The sequence below is a fragment of the Diachasmimorpha longicaudata genome, chromosome 1 (genome assembly GCF_034640455.1).
Source record: "Diachasmimorpha longicaudata isolate KC_UGA_2023 chromosome 1, iyDiaLong2, whole genome shotgun sequence".
Lineage (NCBI taxonomy): Eukaryota > Metazoa > Arthropoda > Insecta > Hymenoptera > Braconidae > Diachasmimorpha > Diachasmimorpha longicaudata.
The window spans coordinates 8,318,837-8,343,148 of record NC_087225.1 but is presented as its reverse complement, the minus strand read 5'-3'; the positions used below and the strand labels follow the sequence as shown (position 1 = coordinate 8,343,148).

Sequence of the window (24,312 nt, the reverse complement as noted above, 5' to 3'; positions counted from 1 at the left end):
CATGCAACAAATCAATTTCCGTATTACTTCAGTTACATTCGTCGTTGAACAACTTCTAGGAACTTGTTATTTAGTTTTCTTTGTAAAACACTCGTGAGGTGAAAAATCTTCGCGATATCTCGAGAGTGCGAATTGTTAGAGAAATAAAAATAGTCTCTTCGTACAATGGGAAAACTTTTTAAAATGGAGGGGAACATATCCTTTTTTATTTATTAATGAGGTTAGGTCACAGTGGTCTGTTCGTATTCTATGTGTCCGGATTGAAAAAATGACATTTGCTATTTGAAACGTTGGTTATACTAAACGATTAGCTTAATTAATGGTTCGTGGTCATCAATTGAGGTCAAATGATCTGGAGATAAAGCCAGTCTTCGTATTATCCAAAGGGAATTCTCTTTTAACTGAGACTATTTGTACTCTTCTCCTATCAAAGTCACTTTTCGAGATTTCAAAATTCGATGACATCAGGAGAATTAATCAAGTTTTATGAGAACAGAACATGCACATGCAGTGTAAATGATTGCGAGTGATAAGTTCAAGTGGAAATGGAAAAAGTGTAAGTGTGCCACGTGCAAATTCATTCCCATAGAGGAATAAAAACATGAATATAGGGAATACGCACATTAAGAATATTCAGCCTAAATAGTTTGGAGATAGTTTAATCTTTATTGCCATTAGCGTCAATAGGATTTATAATAATTATCATTATCCACATATATTACAGCTTTATACAAGGATCTTCCTATACACTAAATGAATAATCTCTTCCTCGTCTTCAGTTATCATTCATCCACTGTTAGGAATTATGTTTTTTTAATTCCTTCTGTTTATTGATTTTTTTTATGTGTATAAACGTAGATTTTAAAATGGGAGACAGAATTTGATGATTTACTATTGAAAATTATCAGAAATATGAAATTTATTCTCAGCATTTGCTAATGATGAACTAGTACTTCAACTAAATGTATAAATCAATGGAAAAAATGTAAAATATTGCTGTTTCGGCTGCTAAACCCTGGAATGATGAGTTATGGAAAAATACTATTCAATATATGTAGCTGCTAATAACTGCCAAAGCTGATCCTTTTGATTATGGTGTCCTCTACGACATCCTCGTCAACATCGACATTTAATTAAAACTCCCTTTGGATTAATCCAAATCACAATTTTAATCTATTTTTCTCATTTTATAATTCTCGAAAAAATATGTAACGTTTTCTAAGTGTTAAAATGGACTATCAACAAATGGATAGTACTTGTGAAAATGTAGATGGTTGCCCATAACACATAGGCTTAGGCCCCCATACACTAGTTATACAAATCTCTGGAATTCGCAGTTTAATGAACCTCAACTCTCATTTATACCTGGATAAACCCACTAGAATTACGTAATACTGCAACGAATTGTTGTAAACAATTATTATAAAATGCTACATTACTATCTCCTCATAAATCATCCGTTAGCCCTGTTCCATAATTCCAGATCTGAAGACTACGTCTCTCTATAATTAATACTATCACTGTTCAAGTTCTAATCAGCATTTAAAAAAGAAGAAAAACCATTCTTATAATCTTTTTCTCAACGAAAATAATTCAAATACGTAATTCACAGTATTGAAAATATATATTTAAACCTCTAAATATGTAATTTAACTTCATTCACTTTCTAAACATTTTTGCATCCGCCAACAATTTAATGAAATAAAAATAACCAAAATTTCAAGTAAAATCTAATGATTGGGGAAGAAATTATGAGGAATTATTTCCTGGACGAGATGTCAACAATACTATCGTTTTATTCTCAATTATTGTGCAGTCTTGACTCTAAACAACGCAATGTGTCAAAGGAGCTGTTAGTCATTGATGTTGAAGCTAGAATTATTTATTAAACATATTCTTTGGCCGTTGGAGCATCAATCGTAAATCTTCGTTGAGATTACCTCATCGAAATCCGTACGTTTGGAATGCAATATCGATGAGGGGGGAAATGTACGAACGAGTGAATTAAAAAGAGAATATGAGTAGACGACAAAATGCATAAAAAGTAAAAATATGACTGGTTAACTAGCCTAGCGATATTTTCGATTTAATTAATTTACAGTATTGAGATAAATCAATATTCGAAAAATCTAATTGACACCTCCAATACGTTTCACAAATTAACAAGATTGAAAAAATTAAATAATATTCATCTACTTATATAAAAGTACAGAATAAAAATCAGATCCTTAGATGTTAGAGAGGCAATGAAGCAATGATTACATCTACATAGTTATCATGAGTTAAAACTATATGTTGCAGATGACACAATTCTTTTGTTAATTAAATTATAACGGATGTTATCAGTACGATAAGAAGCGAAGAACCAATTCAACATCTCCCAGAAATATTTCAATCGAATAAACAATTTTTTTTCAATCAGAAACACTTATTAAATTAACAAAATAAAATAAATCGACGTTTACTCGATTGAAATATATGGCTGAATGTTGGAAATTTTTTTAACTTAATTCTTTATAAATAAACCAGAGACCAGCACCATATCGCATACTTTCAGCTGTTGATAAACGAGGTGAGCCCTCGTTAGTTAATAATTGAGCGCTAATTAATTAATATTACACATTGAGATGTCCAGATCCATAATGACTCTCAATCAGAGAGCTCCTAATTAATAATTAAATTCCATCAATAAATAAAACAAGTAATATACAGAAACTATAAACACCTTGACCCCATTTAATCCACCAATTGTTAATAATTAAATAACTTCGGCGTTTTGTATTACACACAGGCAGTTCAATACGTACAACTCATGTATTTAGACTCGTGGATTTCCCCTTAGTATATCTCTCATTAATTAATTGATTTCGTCAACTCCAATGAAAACATTACTTATCTCTTGTGCTTTTAATAATTGATACTGTCTTTATTTATGTTCTATCAATTGATTTAAATTCTCATTTAACTTTAGAATATGGTTTTTTTTTTTCATTTTATCCTGCCTGTGTATATTGTTAATTAGATGAAGGATTAGATGACGCACGCCGAAAAAACACCCATGACGCGTCAACCAATGTCCCCGCCATATTCCTGACCATTAAGTAGATTACGGTTGTAAATGGCAGCCCTGTAACTATACCTATTTGTTGCTGGACGATCTGGTACGGGTGGTGGTACTAATCCAACTTCAGCGTTCAGTAATACGCCTCCACTTTCGTCAACTTCACCGATGCTACTCTCCACAAGAGATGGCTCGACCTCGGTAAATGCCAAACGGGAACGCAGCAGATAGGCGTATGTCTTGTATCGTTTCAACTGCGTTTTTTAAACAGAAAAAATACAGTGACTTTAATTTATATATTTTTTTGGGAAAACTTAATTAATCTGGAGTGATTCTAGGCGAAGGTTCTCTATTAGCATCAATGGTTTTTGCTAATGGAATCAATTGGAAATGAAAGTTTTGAATAAGGGAGGAAAGCGTATTGGCAAAATAATGAATACATGAATTTTATTGATTTTTCATAGATTATGGAAATTTCAAGGGGAAAAAATCAATAGTTTGACAGAACACAAAAAAAAAAACCTTTTTACCTCGTAATGAAGATAAGTATCCTTCTCCTTGTAATTTTGAACAGTGAGAGCCTTGGCTCCACGCTCAGGCGGATGCCTCCGGTGCTCTTCCAGCTCCGTCTCCAGTCTATTAACCCTCTCTTCGTGGTCCCTTAACTGTTCTCTCTACATAAAAAAATTGAATAAATTCTAGATGAAATATCCAACTAACACCATTAATCACAAAAAAGCTAAAGTAATTAGTGATTCTAACTGGTAAATCTAACTGAATTGAGCGTAGGCATGAGGTCCTAATCAGCAAAAGTAATAGAATGTTTTCAGCGAATTGGAAAGGGGGGAAAGTAAAATAAACTCGTGCTTGGACCGAGTGATGATGCTTACAGGCGTCAATTTGGTGTGACTGCAGGGAAGCAAAGGCCGTTGAAACTTTCGTTGTGAACCTACCGCTCCTGCGAGTGGCTGACAGGAAAAACTCGCACATACGAAGTTTATCGTGTCTATCCATGACTGAAGTTCCTTGGAATCGCTATTGTTAAACAAATTGATAAATAAATGAGTCGACAAATTTCGAAAAATTATCTTTCACAAATGCATTTCTCCCACTGATGAAAATAATAGAATACGAAAACTCAATGTTTTCAATGGTCTACACGACATAAACGAGTAAGAGTGCAACATTTGTTATCCAATTTTTATATCCTATGGTGAAGAAAACGTCATGTAAAATGCAAATGAGTTTGCAGAGAAAGTTACGAATCAATGAAATAGAAGAATCACCTGGTTTGGAAGAGGTACTCCGCCTGATCAGCAGTCTGCAGTCTGAACACGTGCTGTTTTTTCGTATAATCAGACGCCTTAGTCGCTAATGCATGATGAATTCTTATGGCATTGTGAAGGCTATCATTGCGAAAGCCATGCTCGTCTTTATGCAGGTATAAGACAAGTTCACGCAGTGTACAGTAATACATTTTCCAACCTCGTTTGCCAAATGGAGCTGCAAATAAAAAGTCAATGAAATCAGTAATCCTCTCTCCATAATAAATCGTTGTCATTCACTCTATTCATCAATCTCTTCATCATTCTGAAGATGTTATCCATTCAATATAAGAAACCATGCATATCGAATTACATAACATAACGTAATGTATTCAGTTGACATAATTCCATATAAAAATTGGTACAAACTTTTCTTTCCGTTAGCGTCGTAACAGCACTTGCGCATGACGTAACCTTTCTTGAATTCGGTAGCACCAGTAACATTTGGCACATCGAGAAATGGATTGCCGGATGCTGATATTGCTGGCCCATCGCCCTGCTGAATTACCTGGGACGCCGTGTCATCTCCTTCCTCATCGCTTCAATCAAAATAATCAATTGCTTAGAATTCCATGATATTTTCTATTCTGTTCCTCCTTTTCAAAATATTCCCGAGTTTATAATCGATTTCAAGAGCAAATAAGATTCCATTGTCTATTCGGTAATTTCCAAGAAATTCAATGCAATTTCTGAATGTATACGAATGAAAATTGGAAATTGTCTTCCAATTTCAAAGTTTCCACGGGAGTTGATGCAAGTTCCTTAGAACACTCACCACCGCGAGTAGTTTCAAATTTGCTCTTCCAATGCAAGAACCACTCGATCTATACTTACAGTGCCCACTCGAGAGGATAAGACTTGATAGCCGTGTAAAGTTGTTTGAGCACCTCCCGAGGAAAATTATCCCCATCGTTGAGCTCCGACAGATTCTCAATGAACTCAGAGCACGACATTTTTCTCCCAATGTTTTGTCCATGTAGATCGGTATTGAGGAGCATTATAGCACATGTCAGTGTATGTACCGCATCTACAATGTATCGATGTGGTTTTCGATTATTATGTATTAAAAGGATTATAAAGAAGTAGTTTTACTGATTGTTATCGACATAAATAAGCAATCGCAAAGACAGTCTATCCGTCAAAGATGTTTAGTCATTTTCTGCAAATCGTATTTTGTCGTTCTTAAAAAAAATGTTTTTTACTGATAGCAGAATATATGAAAATACCTCCGGTGATGTTTAAAACAATTAATGACGACCATCTCGTCAGCTATAAATCAAAACCTTCTTTCTCTACACATTGAAAAAAACAACTCCTTTGTAATTCTCATTATTTTATAGAAACATTCTTAATAATTCACCAAAATTTTCCTGATTCATTGTAATAGTTACCTTGAGAGTTGAAAGAGCCAGGATTGCAGTCGATATATCTTTTTGAAAAATGTACAAGCACACGTTCTCTCTCCTGGGTCTCACCGGTCAGTGAAAACTGCGCGAGGAACTTCCTGAGTGCCACGTCCAGCGTGTCCCCCTCAAAGCTGAAATATCTCAGATATTCTTCAGCAACAGCTCGAGAAAAGTCGTTGCTAAAAGAGAGAAATATCATTAACGAAACGTTTACAGAGATGAAACGATTTATTGAAATAAACTATGCACTGGAATTTTACTTTTTACTGAGGTGTCTGGACACATCCGATTTCTTAAATCCATCGAGTGAGTATAATCTCTTGGCCAATCTCACTGCTGATGGTAGATCCACTGCTTTCGGGCTGTAGTGGAAACTGTGGAGGCTCTCAATGTCACTCTCCTCATCAGCAGATTGTGGTGGTGACTGGCCACTCTGTTTCTGTTCATCGCATGAACCAATATGTATTTCTTTTTCATCCTCGTTTTCCTTCAACTCCTAACACCAGGGGTACGTCCATTAGGAATTAACAGGGTTTTACATTGAGATGAGGTAGATAATGTCATTGAATTTAATGAATATGAGGTAATATAAATAATATGATACGTGCATGAAAAATGATAAACCTATAACTAGTATAGATAATAGGTCATCTAAAGCATTAGGTCAGGAATACTAAACAACACAAAAAAAAATTGTAGAACTCACGCCAGATGGGGGCCTCTGCGGTTCACCACCTCCACTATTGCTTCTTCGTCTGTTTCTGGGACTGCTCGAGCCCCTACTCTCCTTGTCAGGCCCCTTTACCTGTATTACAATCCTGTGCTCACTAGACTGGCTGTGCTCTTGTCCATAGGCCATACTCTTATTAATTCTCCTCTGCGGTGGTTCACTCGCGAGGATCGTCGAGTCACTATCACTTGGATCACTAACCATCATAATATCACGTGCACTGAGAATGTCCATTGTCTCTTCGTCATTATAATCCGGGCTTGACATATTGCTGATGGCCTCTGATTGACTGAGGTCACCATTTGTCGGATGAAATCCTGGAGTTGCTGCTGAGCAATTCGGCAGATTCGGATTGTTGCTTGAATGGGGAAAAGGATTTCCTGGATTGGGCAGCGGAAATCTACGCGATTCAGAATTGGAGGACATGACTGAGGAGGATACCGATGTCGGAGAGGCTGGAGATAAGGATCGCTGAGGACTTGTTCCCTCCGAGCTACTGCTGGACGACTGCGATGAACTGCCATTTTGACAGCACGAGGTGCGTTCTGATGCGGAAGCTGAAGGCGAACTCACTGGTGCATTGTACGTCCACACGATTCTCTCACTCGAAACACCTTGTCCACTGTCAGGTCGTGTGTCTAATAATGTGTTGAGGCTTGAGGTGACGTCCTCATCGATATCAATGTCCACTGCACTCATCGACGGGTCCTTCTGGAACTGCAGGTGATCCTCTGACCTCGATGTTCTGACGAAACCACTTGAGTAACCGAAGTTCGTGACATTTGTCTTCGTATCAACAATGTTTGGACACTGACTAGGATCGCGTTTACCCACACCCACTGGCGAGGTAGTGGCTGAGTTGGAGCCAGTGGTGGATTTGTAGGAACGATGGCTCAGCATCTCGTTTGGACTCGTTGGAACTGAATTGTGGTGATAGTGATTGTGGTAATTGTGATGGCGATGGATGTAGTGGTTATTGTAACGAAGTGAGTCGACTTTTTTCTGGTATTTAGGAAGAAAACCAGTGCTTTGTTGGGTTCGAGAGAGATTCAACATTAGATCCCCGGTCATCATGTATGCCTCGAATCTGGGAACATTATTTAAATGAAATATAATACATAGTGTCACTTTTCTTAGAAAATGGAAAATATTTTTCTAAAAAGTACATTTAATAGAATTCACTACTCAAGAAGAACAATCACCTATTTTTCCGAAATGCATTTGATTTAGTCTCACCTAGGTGTATTTTTTTGTCTGCTAAATTTGTCGCCTGATAATGGCTCCCACTGTGCTCGTTCTTCCTCTTTGAAACTGTCTGTAACTGGTAAAAGTGCCTCAAACTCGGAGGAGCCCGAGGCATCGCTGTACGATCCATTGCTTCTTGATGCATACTGCGCACCAGGTGGTGCCTGTGGCGAACCAAGTGCCAACTCTGGTGATCCTGCTTTTCTTCCCTTCACCTTCTTCTTCTTCTCATCGCAGTTAGCCAAGTTGCCTCTTCCATCTACACACACACGTGGACAACTCACTTCGTCCAAAAACTCATGTCCTGGGGCTAGTAACCGCCTCACGTGTGCCTTTATCGCTGGATCTGCAAATGTATTTTCATTTCTCAGTTTTTTTTACGACAATTCTCTTTGAAGTTCTGTCACGATGCAGATTAAACCCATAAATAGTTGTTCAGCTTGTGCACGTTTCAGGGAGAAGGGGTGAATTTGAAGTGACATTTGGCTGATATTACGCCTATTAAACCACTGTATTAATTTATCATATCTATGTAGGAAATTACTAGCTCTTGGAAAGAGTTTCTGGAAAAATGCTTCTCAGCCTATTCCCTCAATAATCTCCAATCCATTGCTTTTCTTCCCCCCTATTGAACTGCAAATGATTGATTCAATTGATCAGTGATGTGAATCATATAATATACACATCCACTGACACTAAACCATTTTCCCGAAGCAACCAAACATCCCGTCTGACTGGCTCCGCTCTATTGACTCATTCATTCGCAATGGCAGGCCACAGTGAGTCAAAAGATAGCAGACATTCGCAAAATAGCACACACGTACTCCCCCTTGACCAGTTTGAAATCTGGGAAAAGGAATCTTTCACCGTATCTATCCTTTCGAGCTCTCCTTTTTTACTCTGTGTCTATCCATGTGAAACCTCAAGCATAGTACTGGATATTTCTGTACACTGATGCTTTGTATAGCTCCATTCAAGTATCGAGGAAGAAACGTCACTGATAAACCCACTCCACTGGAGAAATTTTATCGTCTATTTCTGATGCGATGAATGGCTCGGATTGTTTACGAATCTTCAAAATATTTGGGAGTGAATAATATGGAAAATATTACGTCATCAACTATGAATAAAACATTTGAAAAATTTCCATAGACTTGGAGTTATTAGAGGATTTCTTTCAGGGCACTTTAGGATTGGTTAAAAATTTACAAGTGCTGAGCAAGTACACTCGACTGGGAAAAAAATCGCTCTATCAATTCCAAAAAACTTGGAGTAAACTCGTCCACTCATATATTCCCAATCTTCACAATGAAAAAACGAATAAATCATTTTTATTATATCACAAACTGCCTCGCCACTGTCAACGACATTACAGGAAAATATGAATCCGAAAGTTTCAACAAACTCCACCCATTGGCCATAAAATTCACTTCTATTTTATCCATTTCAACAATTCATAAAATCTACTCACCTCTTCTGAGCTTTAGGGTCACTGGATCCGAGGACAATCGTAAACATTTGAGCACTGAAATTAGGAGTAAAAAACCATTTGTCTGAGGATAAAATTTTCATGTTGCTAATACAAGTACATGTGAAATGAAACGAGTTTAACATTCTCATTATAACTATTATTATTATTATTTATTATTATTATTATTATTAGAGTCTGTGTGATACTGGTTTTCTCAGTACCGTGTCTAGACTCTCACGGCTGAGTTTCGACTGGCATGCACGCCCACCGGCGGCAATGAAAGTCAGAGGTACGTAGACCCTCTTTCTCATCCTCTCACTTCCACCAACGGGGTGTGTGTTAGGTCAGGATAAGGTCGATGGATTGCGCGAGCGCACACCACCCGTACGAGATTAGTCGTCGGATTTAAGGCTACCAATGTTGACATTACTCAGAATCGTTATATACCAAATTGTAAATTACTGATGGATATTATTCTCAAAAAAATCCGGTGGAATATTTTGTTGTTATCGAAATATGAGTTTTTTTGTGAGGAAGGGCGAGGCAAAATAAAAATTTACTCCGTGTTTTGCATCTTCACGAATGGAGGGTCATCCATCCCCAAGAGTTTTCCTCGCAGTTACATTATTGATGAAGTTATAACTCATTAATTAATTCATTGATTTAATTTGTCATTGCTTACATGTGCGATTTTCCTTCGTATCATCTAAATTGATTTCAATAATCATGTTTCGTGGAGGCCAATTTTTACCCATTTAATTTTAGATAAGTAAATCAAAATACTAAAGGGAAATATAAAAAAACTAACGACATGTTAAAGTGAGTCACTACAGCACATGGAAAAAAAAGAAAATCGTATTGATGTATATACTCCTCGAATGGAGCGAAGGGGATTCAAAGTTTTCCAATTTTCAAATCTTAAACTTCATCAATAACTCAGACTAATATGGTATTTTTTCAATGCACTCCACTGATGCATCAATCATCCCCAGTTTAAATTACTCGAATTAACTCCGCAGAAAGTCCTATTAAAGCATCGAAGAAGAAACTTTATTTTTAGATGTGAGGAAAATTTCTTACCTTCCTTAGTGGTGAAACGGTTAACGTCTATATCGTTTACACGAAGAATTACGTCTCCCGCTTCTACCTGTAAAGGACAATTTTTTTTATTTACTGTTCATAAATGTAAGTGGCAATTGCTTTCGACTAATTTCTACTCTTCATATTAAAACTAATGTATAATAAATTGATTTTATAATTTTTTTTGTGTACACAAAAAATAATTTCACAGCCCGAAAACTCCTTAAATATGATCATTCACTAATTGATAACCCAGTTGATTGTCTATTGAATATTACTAGAACTTGCGGCTACTCCTGAGACCAGACGAGAATTCACTACGAACAAATGGTGTCCCTTTAAAAAAAAACATGGAAATTTTCGGCCCTACTTTAGTCATGACCAGCATGAGGTCATCTTCTGTGATTAGAAGACAAGAAATTTCCTAACGAGCATTCTAATCTTCTTTGAGTAAACATAAATCTATTTATATATATAAATACGACGTGAAGATAAAATATAATGATAACGACGGATTCAGAGCCAAAAAAAAACTGATAGACTGTTATTGGAAAAAATAAAAATTAGCTACATTGTCAACAACGTCTGATCAAAATATCAACTTTAATGCACATTATAGACGTAGAAGAGCTTGTGACAGGTAAACGCGGGACATTAGTGTGAGACATGGTCATTAAATGCCTCGCGTTTGACAACATAGACCCAGAAGGAGGAAGTGAAACGAGCCTTCGACCCACGTTATGCGCATCGTTACGTAGGACACTTTGGGTGGTTGGCTTCGAAACGCATAACACGCGGGATCTACACCAGGCCATTCACTTTCGATTGGCCACTCAGGATATTGCTGGTTTATACGATTATAACCAGGTGCATTATCGATTATTCTCGATACACGCAAAATAGGCCCAAAAAAACTGATCAATCGATTCACCCTAAAAATACCCTGAGATGCAGTCTGAGTCAATATCAAATTATTCCCTTCAAAAGTTTCACAAGCTACAAAAAAATATCCCCAGATTTTCTCAAGACAAATCCAAATTATTTACTAAAAACATTGTCACTAGTCAAAATCGTGATCATTGTTAAAGAGGACAAAAGTTTCGTTTCGCTGCATTGAGCAATTGTTCATCGATAAATATATAAATTAGTTCTATCACTGAACGAGGTCGCAGACTTGTGCATTACCCTGTTGAAAAAATTGAAGAAAAATGTCCTCTGCAATTCAAAAGTTCCGTTACTGAATTTCTCCTAAACTTTAATTGGAAGCTATTGTACCCCACATACTCTCATAAAATCACCATCGCAGTTTGTAGGCTAAACCGTACAGAATACGACGCAAGTCCACCCAGCCGCAAAATTGAATCGTCACAGAGGCCAGCCGGGAGGGTATGCCACGCGTGATTACGAGCCATGACCCTCCATCTCCCTTCCCCCACCCCAAAACATAATATCATACATGAGTGCATGTATAGACCCATAACGCTATCCCCAGAAAACGATAAATTGCACATTAAATCCCGACAAAATTCGAGTTATTCAACATTAGCAACAATTTACCTCATCATCTAGTCGACTGTAAACTACGTAATTGTATCTGTCATTTTTTGAATGCCCAGATGGGCAGCAGCACCTTGTGCACAGTGAAAAAACCTGCATTTCACTTTCTTCAATACTCAAAAATCAATGAATAAATTAATAACAGATGAACCATTTCATGTTCAATTTCCATAAATATTCATAACTGTTTTTAATATTTACATGGCCTTGAATGAATTATTTCTTTCATTCGCGAGGTGGAAGATTCATGGAATATATGTCTTGTTTATTCAATTGCATAGCAAAAAAATTTAATTGCAAAACAAAAAAGAATTTAGCACTCCTCACCACGACTAAAGCACCACTGATGTTTTTTTAGACCTGAGACTCCCACCCATCTCCCTCTGGTACCTCAAAAACCCTCAGCCAGTCGTTATTTATATCCGTGATATTGACATTGTTCCATTATAAATGTACATCAACACATATCATGCACTCACACAAACTTTGAAACTTTGATGTTGGCATTTTATTACTAACTCCACGTCTAAGAGAAATAAGGTTCTTTTAATTAAAAATTCGATTGAGCTTTCTCCCTGGGAATGGTTTAAAGCCACTTAAAGGCCTTCATCGCGGTGACAGCTTTCTGTGCCGTTATTTTCGTGTCTAAACATTGTGAAATCTTAAAAGCCTCAGCCACCTCGAAAATGCGCTTGGGTAAAGAAGTCACTCATCGAGTTGATCCTAGTGTTTGGGGGCTGATTAATCTGCCTTGAGGCTTTTGTCCAGTGTTTTGCGGGAGAATGTATTTATGAACAATTTCTCCCCCCCCCCCCCCGCCCCCCCAAGGGATTATTATTTCTTGTATAAGTGACTAAACCATTCAGAAATATTTCAATTGCCTAAAATTTTCAATGAAGTACTAAAAGCAACAGAATATTAAAATATTTTCCATTGCAAAGTTGAAAGGCTGATTCCAATGGAGATGAATCATTGCCACATGAAGTCAAGAATAGTTATTTTTCTCACTCCCTCTCGCTCTCTATCTCTCATTCCCGACCACGTGCCAGTGTCACGCAAGGTCCCATTGACAAAAGGCCGCAGACGTCACGCAGGTAAGCATTAAACGCATCCTGAACAAATTGTCGCTTTAAATACACTGTGTTGGCCCCTGCGTGTCCCCCACAATTCCATCCAGACAGACACCTTTCTCCCATTTCTGTTATTTTGTTCTTTTTATTTTTATTTTATTCATCTCACTCACTCGTTATTTCCATCAGGCCAATAGTCACGCCCTGAAAGCACCCAACACGTGGGAGAAAAAATCACGAGACTATGTAAATAATAGCTTCATTCCCCGGGCTGCTATTCCAGGGGATGAGGTGACGAATCGATCGCTGTTACCCCTCTTTTTGCTTTATACTCGTTGTTTTCATTCTTCACTTACTTCGCTGACTAAACGATCAGTCAAAAGCATTCCACGCCAGGTCGTCTTGGGTCAGATGATAATCAGATGAGATAGAGAATGGTGTGTCTAGACTGATATTATCTTTCCATTCAGTGAAAAAGTAATTTTTTATTAGAAAATGAAATTTTACAGAAGAGATTGGGGCAGAGAGAGACAATGAGCTATTTTCTTATGCTATACCCTCATACGAATCAAGCTGAGGACCTCTGATCCCAGGCTCTTCACAGTCTCCCTTTATTCGTGAAGATATAATGAATATAAATTCCCAGAGCAGAAAATCATTTTGCATAGAAACATTGTCAATTTCCTCTATGCAAATATTGCCCTTTGAAATGTTCAAAGGCTCATTTAATAATCTGCGATTTTATTGAAATAAATCCATAAATTTATGTTCCATTCTTGCCTAAAAAACTACCGAGCAAAATTCTCCTATTTTTTTTTTTTGAATCAGTGAACCGACCGGCATCCGAATTAGCCGGATGTTGGGGAGTTTGGTGAGCGCGGCTTCCTCGCTCTCTGACCGTACCTCCTCATTCTTTGTTTCCTTCCCCACTGCATATTCATGACGCCAAGAGGCACGTACTGCACACATACCTAGTAACTACGTATGGAGGTGCACACGCGACATAATCCCTAAATTCAACTTCAAAACTAATCTCGCCGAGATTATTCAATTTTGACCTGTTTCCCATTCTGCATTTCCATAAAAATCGAAAGAAAGAAACTTGAAATGATTCACTCCAGTATAAGGGGTGGGACAGGGGGACAATGTACCTCCCTCCTTCAGATGAGAGTAGTTGAATGATTTCAATATTCAATTAAAATCTCCATCTGAGAATGAGATATCATTTGCATTTAAAAAACTAATGGTGATTGTCTGTCGATTACGTAAAAGCTTCTCACGATTCACTTCGTCTTCTTATCCAAGATTATCTTCAACATAGGATTGCTAAAGAGCTTGGAAGGAGGTATCCTGGCGTCTCGACGCCCCGGAAAAAAAAATCCCTAGCAAGTAAAATCGATGACTAGTGTCTGGGTGATAATATCTCACCATTGACTCGTCACATCCGGTATAATTTGATGACGTCATCCAGTGAGAATTCTGGATATCAATTCCCCAAGTGCTTGCCGTCACTGAACTCCTGACCTGCTAAACACCCGAGGGTCGATAAGCGTGGGCAAACCAAGGGTAGTTTAACTGCCAGACACTTCTCGGGATTCAGGATATAATCATCAAGCTCTCTGCGGGTTCATCCCATTTTCTGAGAGTGGACGGGATATTACTGGTGACATCAGTGTCTATTTGAGACAAGTGATTCTTTCATTGGATTTATTGGTGATTCCACTAATATTTTGATATAGGGAATTGATGAGAGAATTGCATTGCTTTCCAATTGAAGTTCCAATACACATCATTGAAATTCAAGTCTTTAATTTTTGGGCCTTAGGTCAACCCAATAAAGCTGGACGGAAATGCAATTTGGAGAGCACGTCTGCACATGTTTAAATCATAGCTCTTCCGTCAATTTAGGTTTTGCTAAGCTCTATCCATCGACATTAATTTAAATTCAGTTAATTGCCTCCTAATTTTATTTTAAAAATCAAGTATTTTCTTCCAGTCATATACCCCGTCGGGTTTTTCGCATTTAATTCTCTTAAAATCAGGATTCTAAGAATATCTTCGGATATTATTCCTCAAATGAACGCAATTATATCTAAAAATGACGACTTTAATGTCATTAATTAGAAGTTAAAAGATCATTACCTTAATTTGATTTTTACGATGATTCTTGAAAAATTGGAATGTTCCAAAGTGAGTTTTCTCATGGTACGTTCAAATATGATCTTTCATAATTGATCCAAGTATACGTAAAGAAAATTGATCTATTAACATTCTATGGACAGATCTACTGATAAGAATAGATACACCACACCAATTACATTGGAAATGTGGAAAAAACTATCTTATATACGATACAACGCAATTCGTATTTGTTGATGTATCTGTGATTGCGAAACATCTAGAAATTTATCGGAAGGGTTTTCTCTCGTTTTATGTAGGAGATATTCATCAAAACCTCATCACTCCTGAAATGGAATAGATTCATCTCGCTTTGCCGCTAAATCTTCTGCTATCTTCCTTGAAAAACAAAGGGATAAAATAATCTGAAAGCAGTATCACCGAACAGCTTCCCGAAATTTCCAATTCCAAGCACTATCGCACTCCATTCAACCCTGGTAGCATTTAAATAAACCAACATTCCTCCTAGGAACTTTCTACCTCCTGATCAAACTGCCCTCTATTCCATCACCTCCCCGTGAATTCCCACAAGTAATCGGATTATTTTCTCAAGCCCCAAATTTTCAACCCCTATGCTAATCCACCTATACAAGACAGCCTGCAGGAATGATAAGTCCATCTTTAAATTTTCCATCCCTCTCATTCCTGGTCTCTTCGTTAAATCCAGTGTCACGTCCGAAAACACTTTGTGAGATGCCTCCAACACCCTTCTCACCAGTCTTAGCTCCAAGGTATACGTGCATACATCTTCACATGATGGTAACATCAGTTCGTGTCGTTGAATCGCTGGGGATAATGTCCATGTGGAATTGTCGCATGACATAATCGAGGTAAAAAAATTTTTTTTCCTCTGTCATTTTCTCCTGCTATTTCTGTTACACGTGGGATTGGCCACAGAACTTGAACAAAAAAAAAAACAAGGAAATGTTCCATTCAACCAGCGAGTCTCAACAGCTTCAACTGGAGTAAAACGAGAGACGCATTTTTTTTTCTCTCGTTCATCGTTTTTATTTCGCAGGAATCGTGTGTAGAGAGGTCTTGTCTCCCTGTGTTAGTGAATCTGTGAGGAAAGCTCGAGGTACGCTCTGAGCTATTCATCACTGTCCCAATAGGAATCTTCACTGCGTATCTGGAACACATTTGCTTTTAGTATTGTCATTCAAATGTTTCTTTTATTTTATCCGATTCTTGGATTTTTTTTTCTCGTGCCAGTTTGAGAATAATACTGAGAGAGGGCGAATTATTCACGTGCCACTGGGTTTTATTTTAAACTCTTCGTCGAGCGTTCATGAGGATTCTTGAGCTTTCGTGGTGCTGGAGAAAATTTATTGAGGTGGTTATTGCAGGAGTGGTATAAAATTAAGAAAATTATGAGAGTAAATATTTTTTTCTTTGAGTGAAGAAGTTATTTTGATTTTAGGAGGATGTAGGTGGGGTCGTTTAGATGAGTGGAAAATTTCCGGGCAGGGGATCACGAGGATATGACGGAGTATTGGATGATTTTAGCAAACTCTTGCTAATACGAGGATAGACCGAGATGCTTCCATCACAACGTGAATGGTCACAATTTGTTTTAGCTTCAACATTTACCTAAAGAGATGAGGAACTTTCTTGCAGAACATAGAATGGAAAATTTCAAAAGTTGTCCAATGAAATGGCTGTCACTGATGCTCTACCACATGCTTTCGAACTGAATGCATTTGCACGTTTGAAACATGAAGAGCAATGGGAAGTTTTTCGTGTGGCATAACATATCTCATAAGTTTGTCAGAGCAACCTCCATCTCATTAGTTCTCATTCTCCCCCGAAGTCCATAGAATGACTTACTAATTAAGATAAATCTATTAACTGAAAACTTTGGTTTCACCCCAATATGTGCGAAAAATGAGGAGTAATTTGGTCTGAAGTTCATTAATTATCTTTGTTAACCATTGGAGGAGCCTTTCTTGTCCATTGGCTAACAATTTTCAACATTCAACTTCCGAAAACTACGCCACCACAACTGTCTCACTCCCAGCTGGACCGCACTAACGAAATTTCCTGAGCAATGGAAACACCCCCGTGTGTAGAGATATTTCTATTACCTCCGAGCCATTTTGGTTGGAGTACACAAGGGGTTGAAGGGGTTCGGTGACCCCAATTCCTACGGCTCATTTCGTCTAGGAGGATGAAGAGATGTAAGAACAACGAGTGGTAAAAATACCCAGAGATCAACTCTCCCTCTTTTTTCTTTCGCTCTCCACAAATTGAAGATAGGAAATTGTCTTTGAGAAAAGACAAATAGGAATAATCAAAGAGGATACCAACGGGTCTGACGAAAATTGAGTAAAAGTTATTGGAGACTATGAGAAACGCTGAACTATTGATCAAATGTTCCATCTTGATAACCAAAACTAATCGGTCTTGAAATGAAAGATTTTCGGGAATCAGCTGTACAAATTTTTGCAAAAGATCTGATCTGAGAGGAGAGAAAGGGAAAATTCTAGTCAGGGTCCATGTCAAGGTCCTTTCTATAGATCTTTTTGCCTCCAAGCATCAACTGAATTTCGCTATCTTCATTAACTTTGGATATATCAAGCTGATAATGATCGAGAACTGGAGGATTTAACTCTATTGACCAACTCACTTCTAAAATATACTTTTTATGCCTCGCTGAATCTCCCCCGGTTTATCATTGCTATGAACAACAAAAGAAAACCAAGTGAGAAGTGGTAAGGACACCCAAACAAGGTAAACTCAAGTGAAAATACGAGTTACGTGAACGGATTACGAGCTCAATACGAGATTGGGTGCTCTCTATTTCTCTCTCGGGAGGGCTGAAACCTAGGATCGATGTCTGGGTCTCTGAGTGTCTACGCACAATCAAGCGTCAGCTCGCATTTCCCATGACACGTGTTTCACCTCTTCGCCGTGGGTAACACAATCCACTTGTTTTTCCTTGTTATTTCAGGATAATTTTCCTTTCCAGTTCTATCCAGAACCGAGAACAATTTTAGGTAACAGTTTTCCCATTGATTTTTTTTCTTCCCACTGCAACAGGAAAAACATTTCGGTTTATCATTAGCCATTGATGGAAAAATGTGGAGACACTTGGACTCTCAATGACAAGAGAAAAGTTTTAAGCACGAAAATAGTGTAGTAGGTATCCTGAATTCTCCGCATAAAGACCCGAATTACCTGCAAAGTGCTCTCGTAAATTTCCGACCCCCTTCAGACCTTGTTCGTATATTCCACTGTCTTCCACACGATTTTCAGAGTAGATTGCACGATAAAATGGGCAAAATTACTTTTAATAATCTAAGTTTCAGTTGAAACCAGAGTAATTAAACGTGAATTAATGCTTAAAATAGTGAAACGTAACACAACAACTGAAATTTTCCATCTTGTTAACCATAAAATTATCTTCATAACAAATTCTATTTGGATAAAATGTTAACGGTTATTCCATCGAAAACCTTTGCGAATTTTTTTTCACACATAATTTTATCTATTTATCGTGAGAAAATCTTTGAAACACTGAACTACTTGGGCATTTTACGACACAACTGTAAATGCCAAATCGATCACTCATAGTATCGACGAAGAAATGTTCACTACAAGTGAAGATCGATACAGATAGTATAGGAAAAAGTAGCGAAACGCATTGTTTTATTGTTTTAGGGTTGTCTCTAGCCACCCCTCCCTCACCCCTCAAACGATATTACGTATGAGAGATTTGCCAACCGAGGCGCCTTTCCATATCTTTACCGAACCACCCGGAAACGGAAAAGCACTTCAACCTCCGCCTCCACTCGTCAATGGCAAACATATCGCGTATATGGAACGCGTAGGATGGCGCATACAGTTACCAGGTAAGAAAATCCATCCAGTTTCATTCGCTACCGATCTGTTTATTTATTTATTCAAATAGTTTCTCACGCGGCGCCAGATGGAAATAGAAAAGGTTCTTGAACTCTTACCCATCATTGAAATGTTTAAATAAAATTTCTAATTAACTAATGCCAGGAATAGGGCACCCTTGAGGCGCGCATGACATGTAAAGGCCTCACCTTGAGCTAGGTCATCATCGCAGGTGGCTAATATTTATTTATTGTTCATCCTACTTCTAGGAGTACTTTTTTTAATTTTTGTAATGGAGAAGTAGATTAACAAGAAAAACGGTAAATTCTTGCTTTGACAAAGCATTCAATCGTTAATGCACTGAATTTAGAAAACTGCTAAATTTTTACTTTTCATGTATAGTAAAAAATTGATATTGCATTGGTATAATTGACAATAACGCTAAGTGCATCAGGAGCCATAGAAAAATTCTCCAAATTTTTGTCTCCCCATCTGCTAAAAAAAATATCTGAGCGAACTAATTCCGTGAAAAGGTTTCGGAGTTATTCGCTATAAACTTCCTCCGCTTTTTAACAACCCCCCTTGTCCACTCCCCCCAAACTCTACAGATATTTACAGTAAACTGCATCAAGAATTTTTTTCTTCTGCTATCATGTGCGGAAATATTAAACCAAGTCTCGTTACATTTTTAATCACACGAAAACAGTCAGCTGAAGGATAAATATTTAATGATGTTGGCATCCCGATCCCCGCCCCTTTTGAGAACCCAAAGGGATTCCATTGAGTTGAGCAGTGTCGAGATGTATTAATTAGTATGCAGGTAATGTTTGAGACAAAAGCATTGGAGAATGATGCCGGAAGTGAATAGCCGGATCAAGCCTGACGATTAACCCTCAAACAATATGCCATAGAGTGGCTGTTATGTTCGGACACCAGGCATTTGTGGTAATTTATACTCATAGCTCAGAGTATACAGAAGAATTATTTGCAACATTAATTAACCGATGTACACTATTAGGATAGCAAAATGAGCTGCTACATTCAATAGAAAATCGATTCTCCGCTTGATTTCTCAACATTCATTCGTTTAATTGCAATAGTTGTATATTTTAATTTTAAATGATTTCACGTGAACAAAAGTGACTAATTTTGTGATTCTGAGATTACATTGTTTTACTCATTAACGCAAAAAAGCTAATGAACGTTGTGTTGTCCTTGTTTAAGGTGGAACAGTGCCATACAGACTGTGGTCAATGTCTTTGTATCTACAAGTAGAGTTCGCGTTGTCAATTAGGTGTATTCGTTTAAGTACATCAAGTATTGAGAGAAGAAAAGGGCAGAGAGAAAAAAAGAGAAGCGTTAAAAAGCCGACTTTGCGTGTGGCACGAATCCTCTGTATTCCTTTGTCCCCCATATTTCCTCAATTTTTGTTTCCATCCAGCCAAGCACACCAGTCAATTACTGATAAAAAAGAAAATAAACAAACAAACATGATTGGGAGATTACAGGGTTCAGCAAATTGATTCAGCTTTGATTTACAAAATAAACCTCTGGTGCGGAATTTGCGAGTCGCTTTTTAATCGACTTTCTATGTTTTATTACTTTGATGTTGTTGGTTGCTGGGGATTACGCCCATCGTGGTCTTGAGGGAAACCCCAGTGGCAGGACAGGTTAACAAACCAATGGGGATGGGGGTGAAATAAGCGCGAGGGATAATTGGATTTTGCGGATTGACATTATTTGTAACTCTTTGTGGGGTGTAGAATGTAATGGAACGGTTAGAAATTGCATTGTTAGTCCCAGTGAATGATATTTTGGGTAACTACTTGTGAATAGGAAGGGGACAGTGGAAGTGATCAATGATGCGCGGTTAACGGAGTACCGAGTAACCTTCAAATCATTCATCAATTTTTTTATGAATGTCCGTCGTTAAATGTCATACCTGTTTGCCTATTATTTAAACGAATTTTCCATTTTTATCACATGTTTTTTATTCCTAATGAAGAATGTTATCTGAGGAACCACCAATACAAGTCGTAATTCACCTAGAAATGGATTTGTTGGCCCTCAGGTCCCCCAAAAAATCTCACATTCTCCTCTACATCCACAAATCCCATGACATCCCGAAAATGTTCCCTCAAATAATTCATAATAATACCAAAAAAAAACTTGCAAAATCCCACCATTGTTTTCACCATTGAGCCAACTTCCCATTACCACCACTTTCATCATCATATTCCAATCGCATAATAATCCCCGGGCCAACTAGACTCCGGCCCGTCGGCAATTAAAAGGCGCTGCACCAATCCTTGCAATTTACGTTTCCCAGAAACCAACGACGAGAAAAAAGGAGTCGACTCGTATTAAAACAGAAAGAAAAATTCAATAAAAAAAAGGGTCGCAGGAATACGAGGTCGCTCCACTTTTTTCCAGCAGCACTCTGTTTCTCTATATTTAAATTCACGTATCATTTTTTTTTCTCGCCTCTTTTTTGATTCCCTCCATAAAGTTTGCCCTGCCACGGTGTTTAAACTCATCTACACGGTGCACGGGAAATTCACGTGAAATGGCTCATGATAGCAGGGACTATTAATTTCCAGGAAGATTGGTAGCGGGTGTGTTGCACTGGCCCTCCCACATCTCTGCCTTCCCCCTTCCCTTTCACGTTACCACCCACTGATCCACCCTCCCGTCGACTTATCAAGAAGTCAATTACAATAATTGCAAGTCCACGTCAATGTATCAATGGTCAATTGCTTCGTGGAGCGAATTAAAAAATCACGAGCTACTGAAAAATTGACAAGTGACATTTCCAGTGAAATTTCATCATTAAGAAAATCAATACAAACTGTACATTTTAATTTAATTATACTATTTACGTGAAAATTACTTTTACTCATTCCTATTCTTTATGATTAATAAAGAGGAATAAAATTGAATAGGATGAAAGCTTTTCTATTTATACACTTCGCCCTGAGATGTAAAACTCCCCTAAGCTAATACGTACTCTTCATGTATAATTTATAAAGAAAGTGTAAGAGCAAGGGAGAATAAAATGCCGGAGACACTGAAACTAAAATCAAATAAAAAATCCATCAACGGCCCTCGAGTGAGCCCTTGCGCAATTTCAACAATGAAAATAAAAAAAATAATATCAATGTGTCGTGTTCATTCCCTTCATTCGCAATATTTTCAACTGAAAGTCCATTGAGCCACCCATTGCCAGTACCATACCATCGATCAATTCCCCCGCACACCGGAGATAATCACAATTAAATAGTTGAATTTGTTACGTCGTGAGCCTGATTAATTGGAGTGACTATCTGGGTCAAAGGTGGGAGCGAAAAGCATTTCATTCGGGAATTGAGGATGAATTTCGCATGAGAGGAGATAAAGGCGTTGTCCCCACGATACACAGACCCAGTAGTAGAACATCAATGACTCCCCACCTTCAGCCAAACCCCACGACAGTGTTAAATTCATCCTTGTCATCTGTAAACTCGATTAACCTCCCGCGAACAATTTTTTTACATTGCAGTAGTCCGAATAAAAGTAAAACAACAACTGAAGTGGTGGAAATTACATGGGTGGCTCTTGTTGCAAAGGCACTATTTTATCATGCACTTGTTCGTGAGACACTTGTCACAAGAACTGCCACTTTACTATTTACTATGTGTAATACACTTTGAAAAGCTCAACACTCGGGTTTAAGACACGCAGGAAATGTCTCTCCAACGCGAAGACGTAAAGCATAAAATCTAAAATGCCGAATATTTCCAGAATTTTCACAAATAAGTGAGTAAAATAGATCAGAAATTCTTAACGTTCCCCCAGTGTTCGAGCATTCTTTCTTGCTACGAAAATAAAAGCTGGAATTACGGGCAAAATACGAGGGCAGAAATCATTAGTCGTGATGATAATTAACACAATTGTTAGACTTGAAATGAACCGTTTCATCACTCACTCATAATTGCTGAATTATCTCAGTAATTAGTTGTGGTAATGAAACATGTGATGAATGTCATGGACTAAAGAAATATTCTTTAACATCTTCAATCATGACATATTCATGTAGACAATCAGTTCAGAGTCTACGTCAGCAAGACCAGTGGGAAAATTTTGATTTAATGGCAGAAATTACTACCTTTTAGATTTTGTCATTGGCTGACCCTGGGGAACCACAAACCATGTAAAATATCCCGCTGAATAACGAGCGGGTCGATACGCTCGTAATTCAGTCTCGAAAGGTGGAAAAATCCATTTAAACGCCATGAAGTGATTATCGTATCCACTAACAAAAATGTGCAGTAATCACTCACCTTGCCAGACTCCGCTGCCGGTGAATTCTCCACAATATCATAAATGACGTGGGGCAAGCCGGCAGTACCGAGCAGGGAGAATCCGAATCCCGCTGTGTCGTTTCTGCTAAGCGTGACCAGCAGCTCCTCAGCCATGTTTTCACCTCCCTCACACCACAGACATCGATCCCCGTGGGTTTAATAACAGAAGGGGGAAGAATCCCGTGACACAACGCCAGGAAAAACACACCCCGCCAATAGCGAATGCTCACCAAAGACGTTGGACAATTATTATGCACAATTTTCTTGACAATCGATTTTTTCACTTCGCAGTCACTCACTTTTTTCCCGCGTTTGTTGACGCATGGGGATGAACGACAATTGTTTATCCCCGGGTATGCACTCGTGTATTATTCGTTACCTCGGGCAAATTAGAAGAGATATTGAAATGCAAACTCAACAGTGAGGAATGTCCAAGAGACTGCAACTCCTGCGCCCTCAGCTCTCTCTCACTCACTCTCACTTGTATTCACTGGCTCAGACGCCGGATACCCTTCTTCTCCACTTTTTCAACGTTTTTTTTACTCTTTTTCCTTGGCACTTCACCTCAGAGATCCACTGTAGCTCTAGCAAATGGAGCAATACGGTGTTTGTTGTCTTGTTGGAATGATGTTTCAGGGTTAATGAAGAAATTTTATGGGAATTTGCTTGGATACTCCTGCTGCTGACACCTCTGCTAGTGCTCCGTGACAACGACCACAATGTTGAAGCAAAATGTGCTGGATCCGTTGGCATCACACACGGGGAAATACGCGAATAATGGAATAACACACACACCCTCCCGTACCGGCGTGTGCACGACTACTGGTTCTCGGTGCGATGGCGCCACCTTGAGGGAGGGGGAGACAGCTGGGCTCACTGTCAGAGTCAAATCAGCTTTTCTTTAAATATTTTTTACGCGGCAAATTCAAGAGCACTTCTGGTATTTATTATTCGCTAAAATTTCAATCTCCAGAGAGAAACAGAACTAGTGATGAATTAACAGCTTCAT

The 24,312-nt window shown here is 38.1% G+C and overlaps 1 protein-coding gene across 6 annotated transcripts in view; it reads right to left on the bottom strand.

The window, feature by feature from the left end:
* Positions 1-24,312, bottom strand: part of LOC135169303 (PH and SEC7 domain-containing protein) — a 25,253-nt gene extending 941 nt beyond the window's left edge. Inside the window, exons 1-13 of one of the 6 annotated variants that reach the window (XM_064134200.1) lie at positions 23,283-24,135; positions 10,319-10,385; positions 9,239-9,292; positions 7,759-8,113; positions 6,499-7,609; positions 6,053-6,288; positions 5,778-5,971; positions 5,221-5,413; positions 4,756-4,925; positions 4,348-4,564; positions 3,952-4,096; positions 3,592-3,735; positions 3,140-3,315 (exon numbers count right to left, since the gene is read on the bottom strand). In XM_064134200.1, the coding sequence (XP_063990270.1) occupies positions 3,140-3,315; positions 3,592-3,735; positions 3,952-4,096; positions 4,348-4,564; positions 4,756-4,925; positions 5,221-5,413; positions 5,778-5,971; positions 6,053-6,288; positions 6,499-7,609; positions 7,759-8,113; positions 9,239-9,292; positions 10,319-10,385; positions 23,283-23,417 (3,197 nt within the window). In that variant the 5' untranslated portion in view covers positions 23,418-24,135. Of the gene's footprint in view, positions 1-643; positions 3,316-3,591; positions 3,736-3,951; positions 4,097-4,347; positions 4,565-4,755; positions 4,926-5,220; positions 5,414-5,777; positions 5,972-6,052; positions 6,289-6,498; positions 7,610-7,758; positions 8,114-9,238; positions 9,293-10,318; positions 10,386-11,875; positions 12,046-14,373; positions 14,428-23,282 lie in introns of those variants that run through there. The other 5 variants (XM_064134215.1, XM_064134207.1, XM_064134183.1 and 2 more) reach the window with 5 other exon arrangements.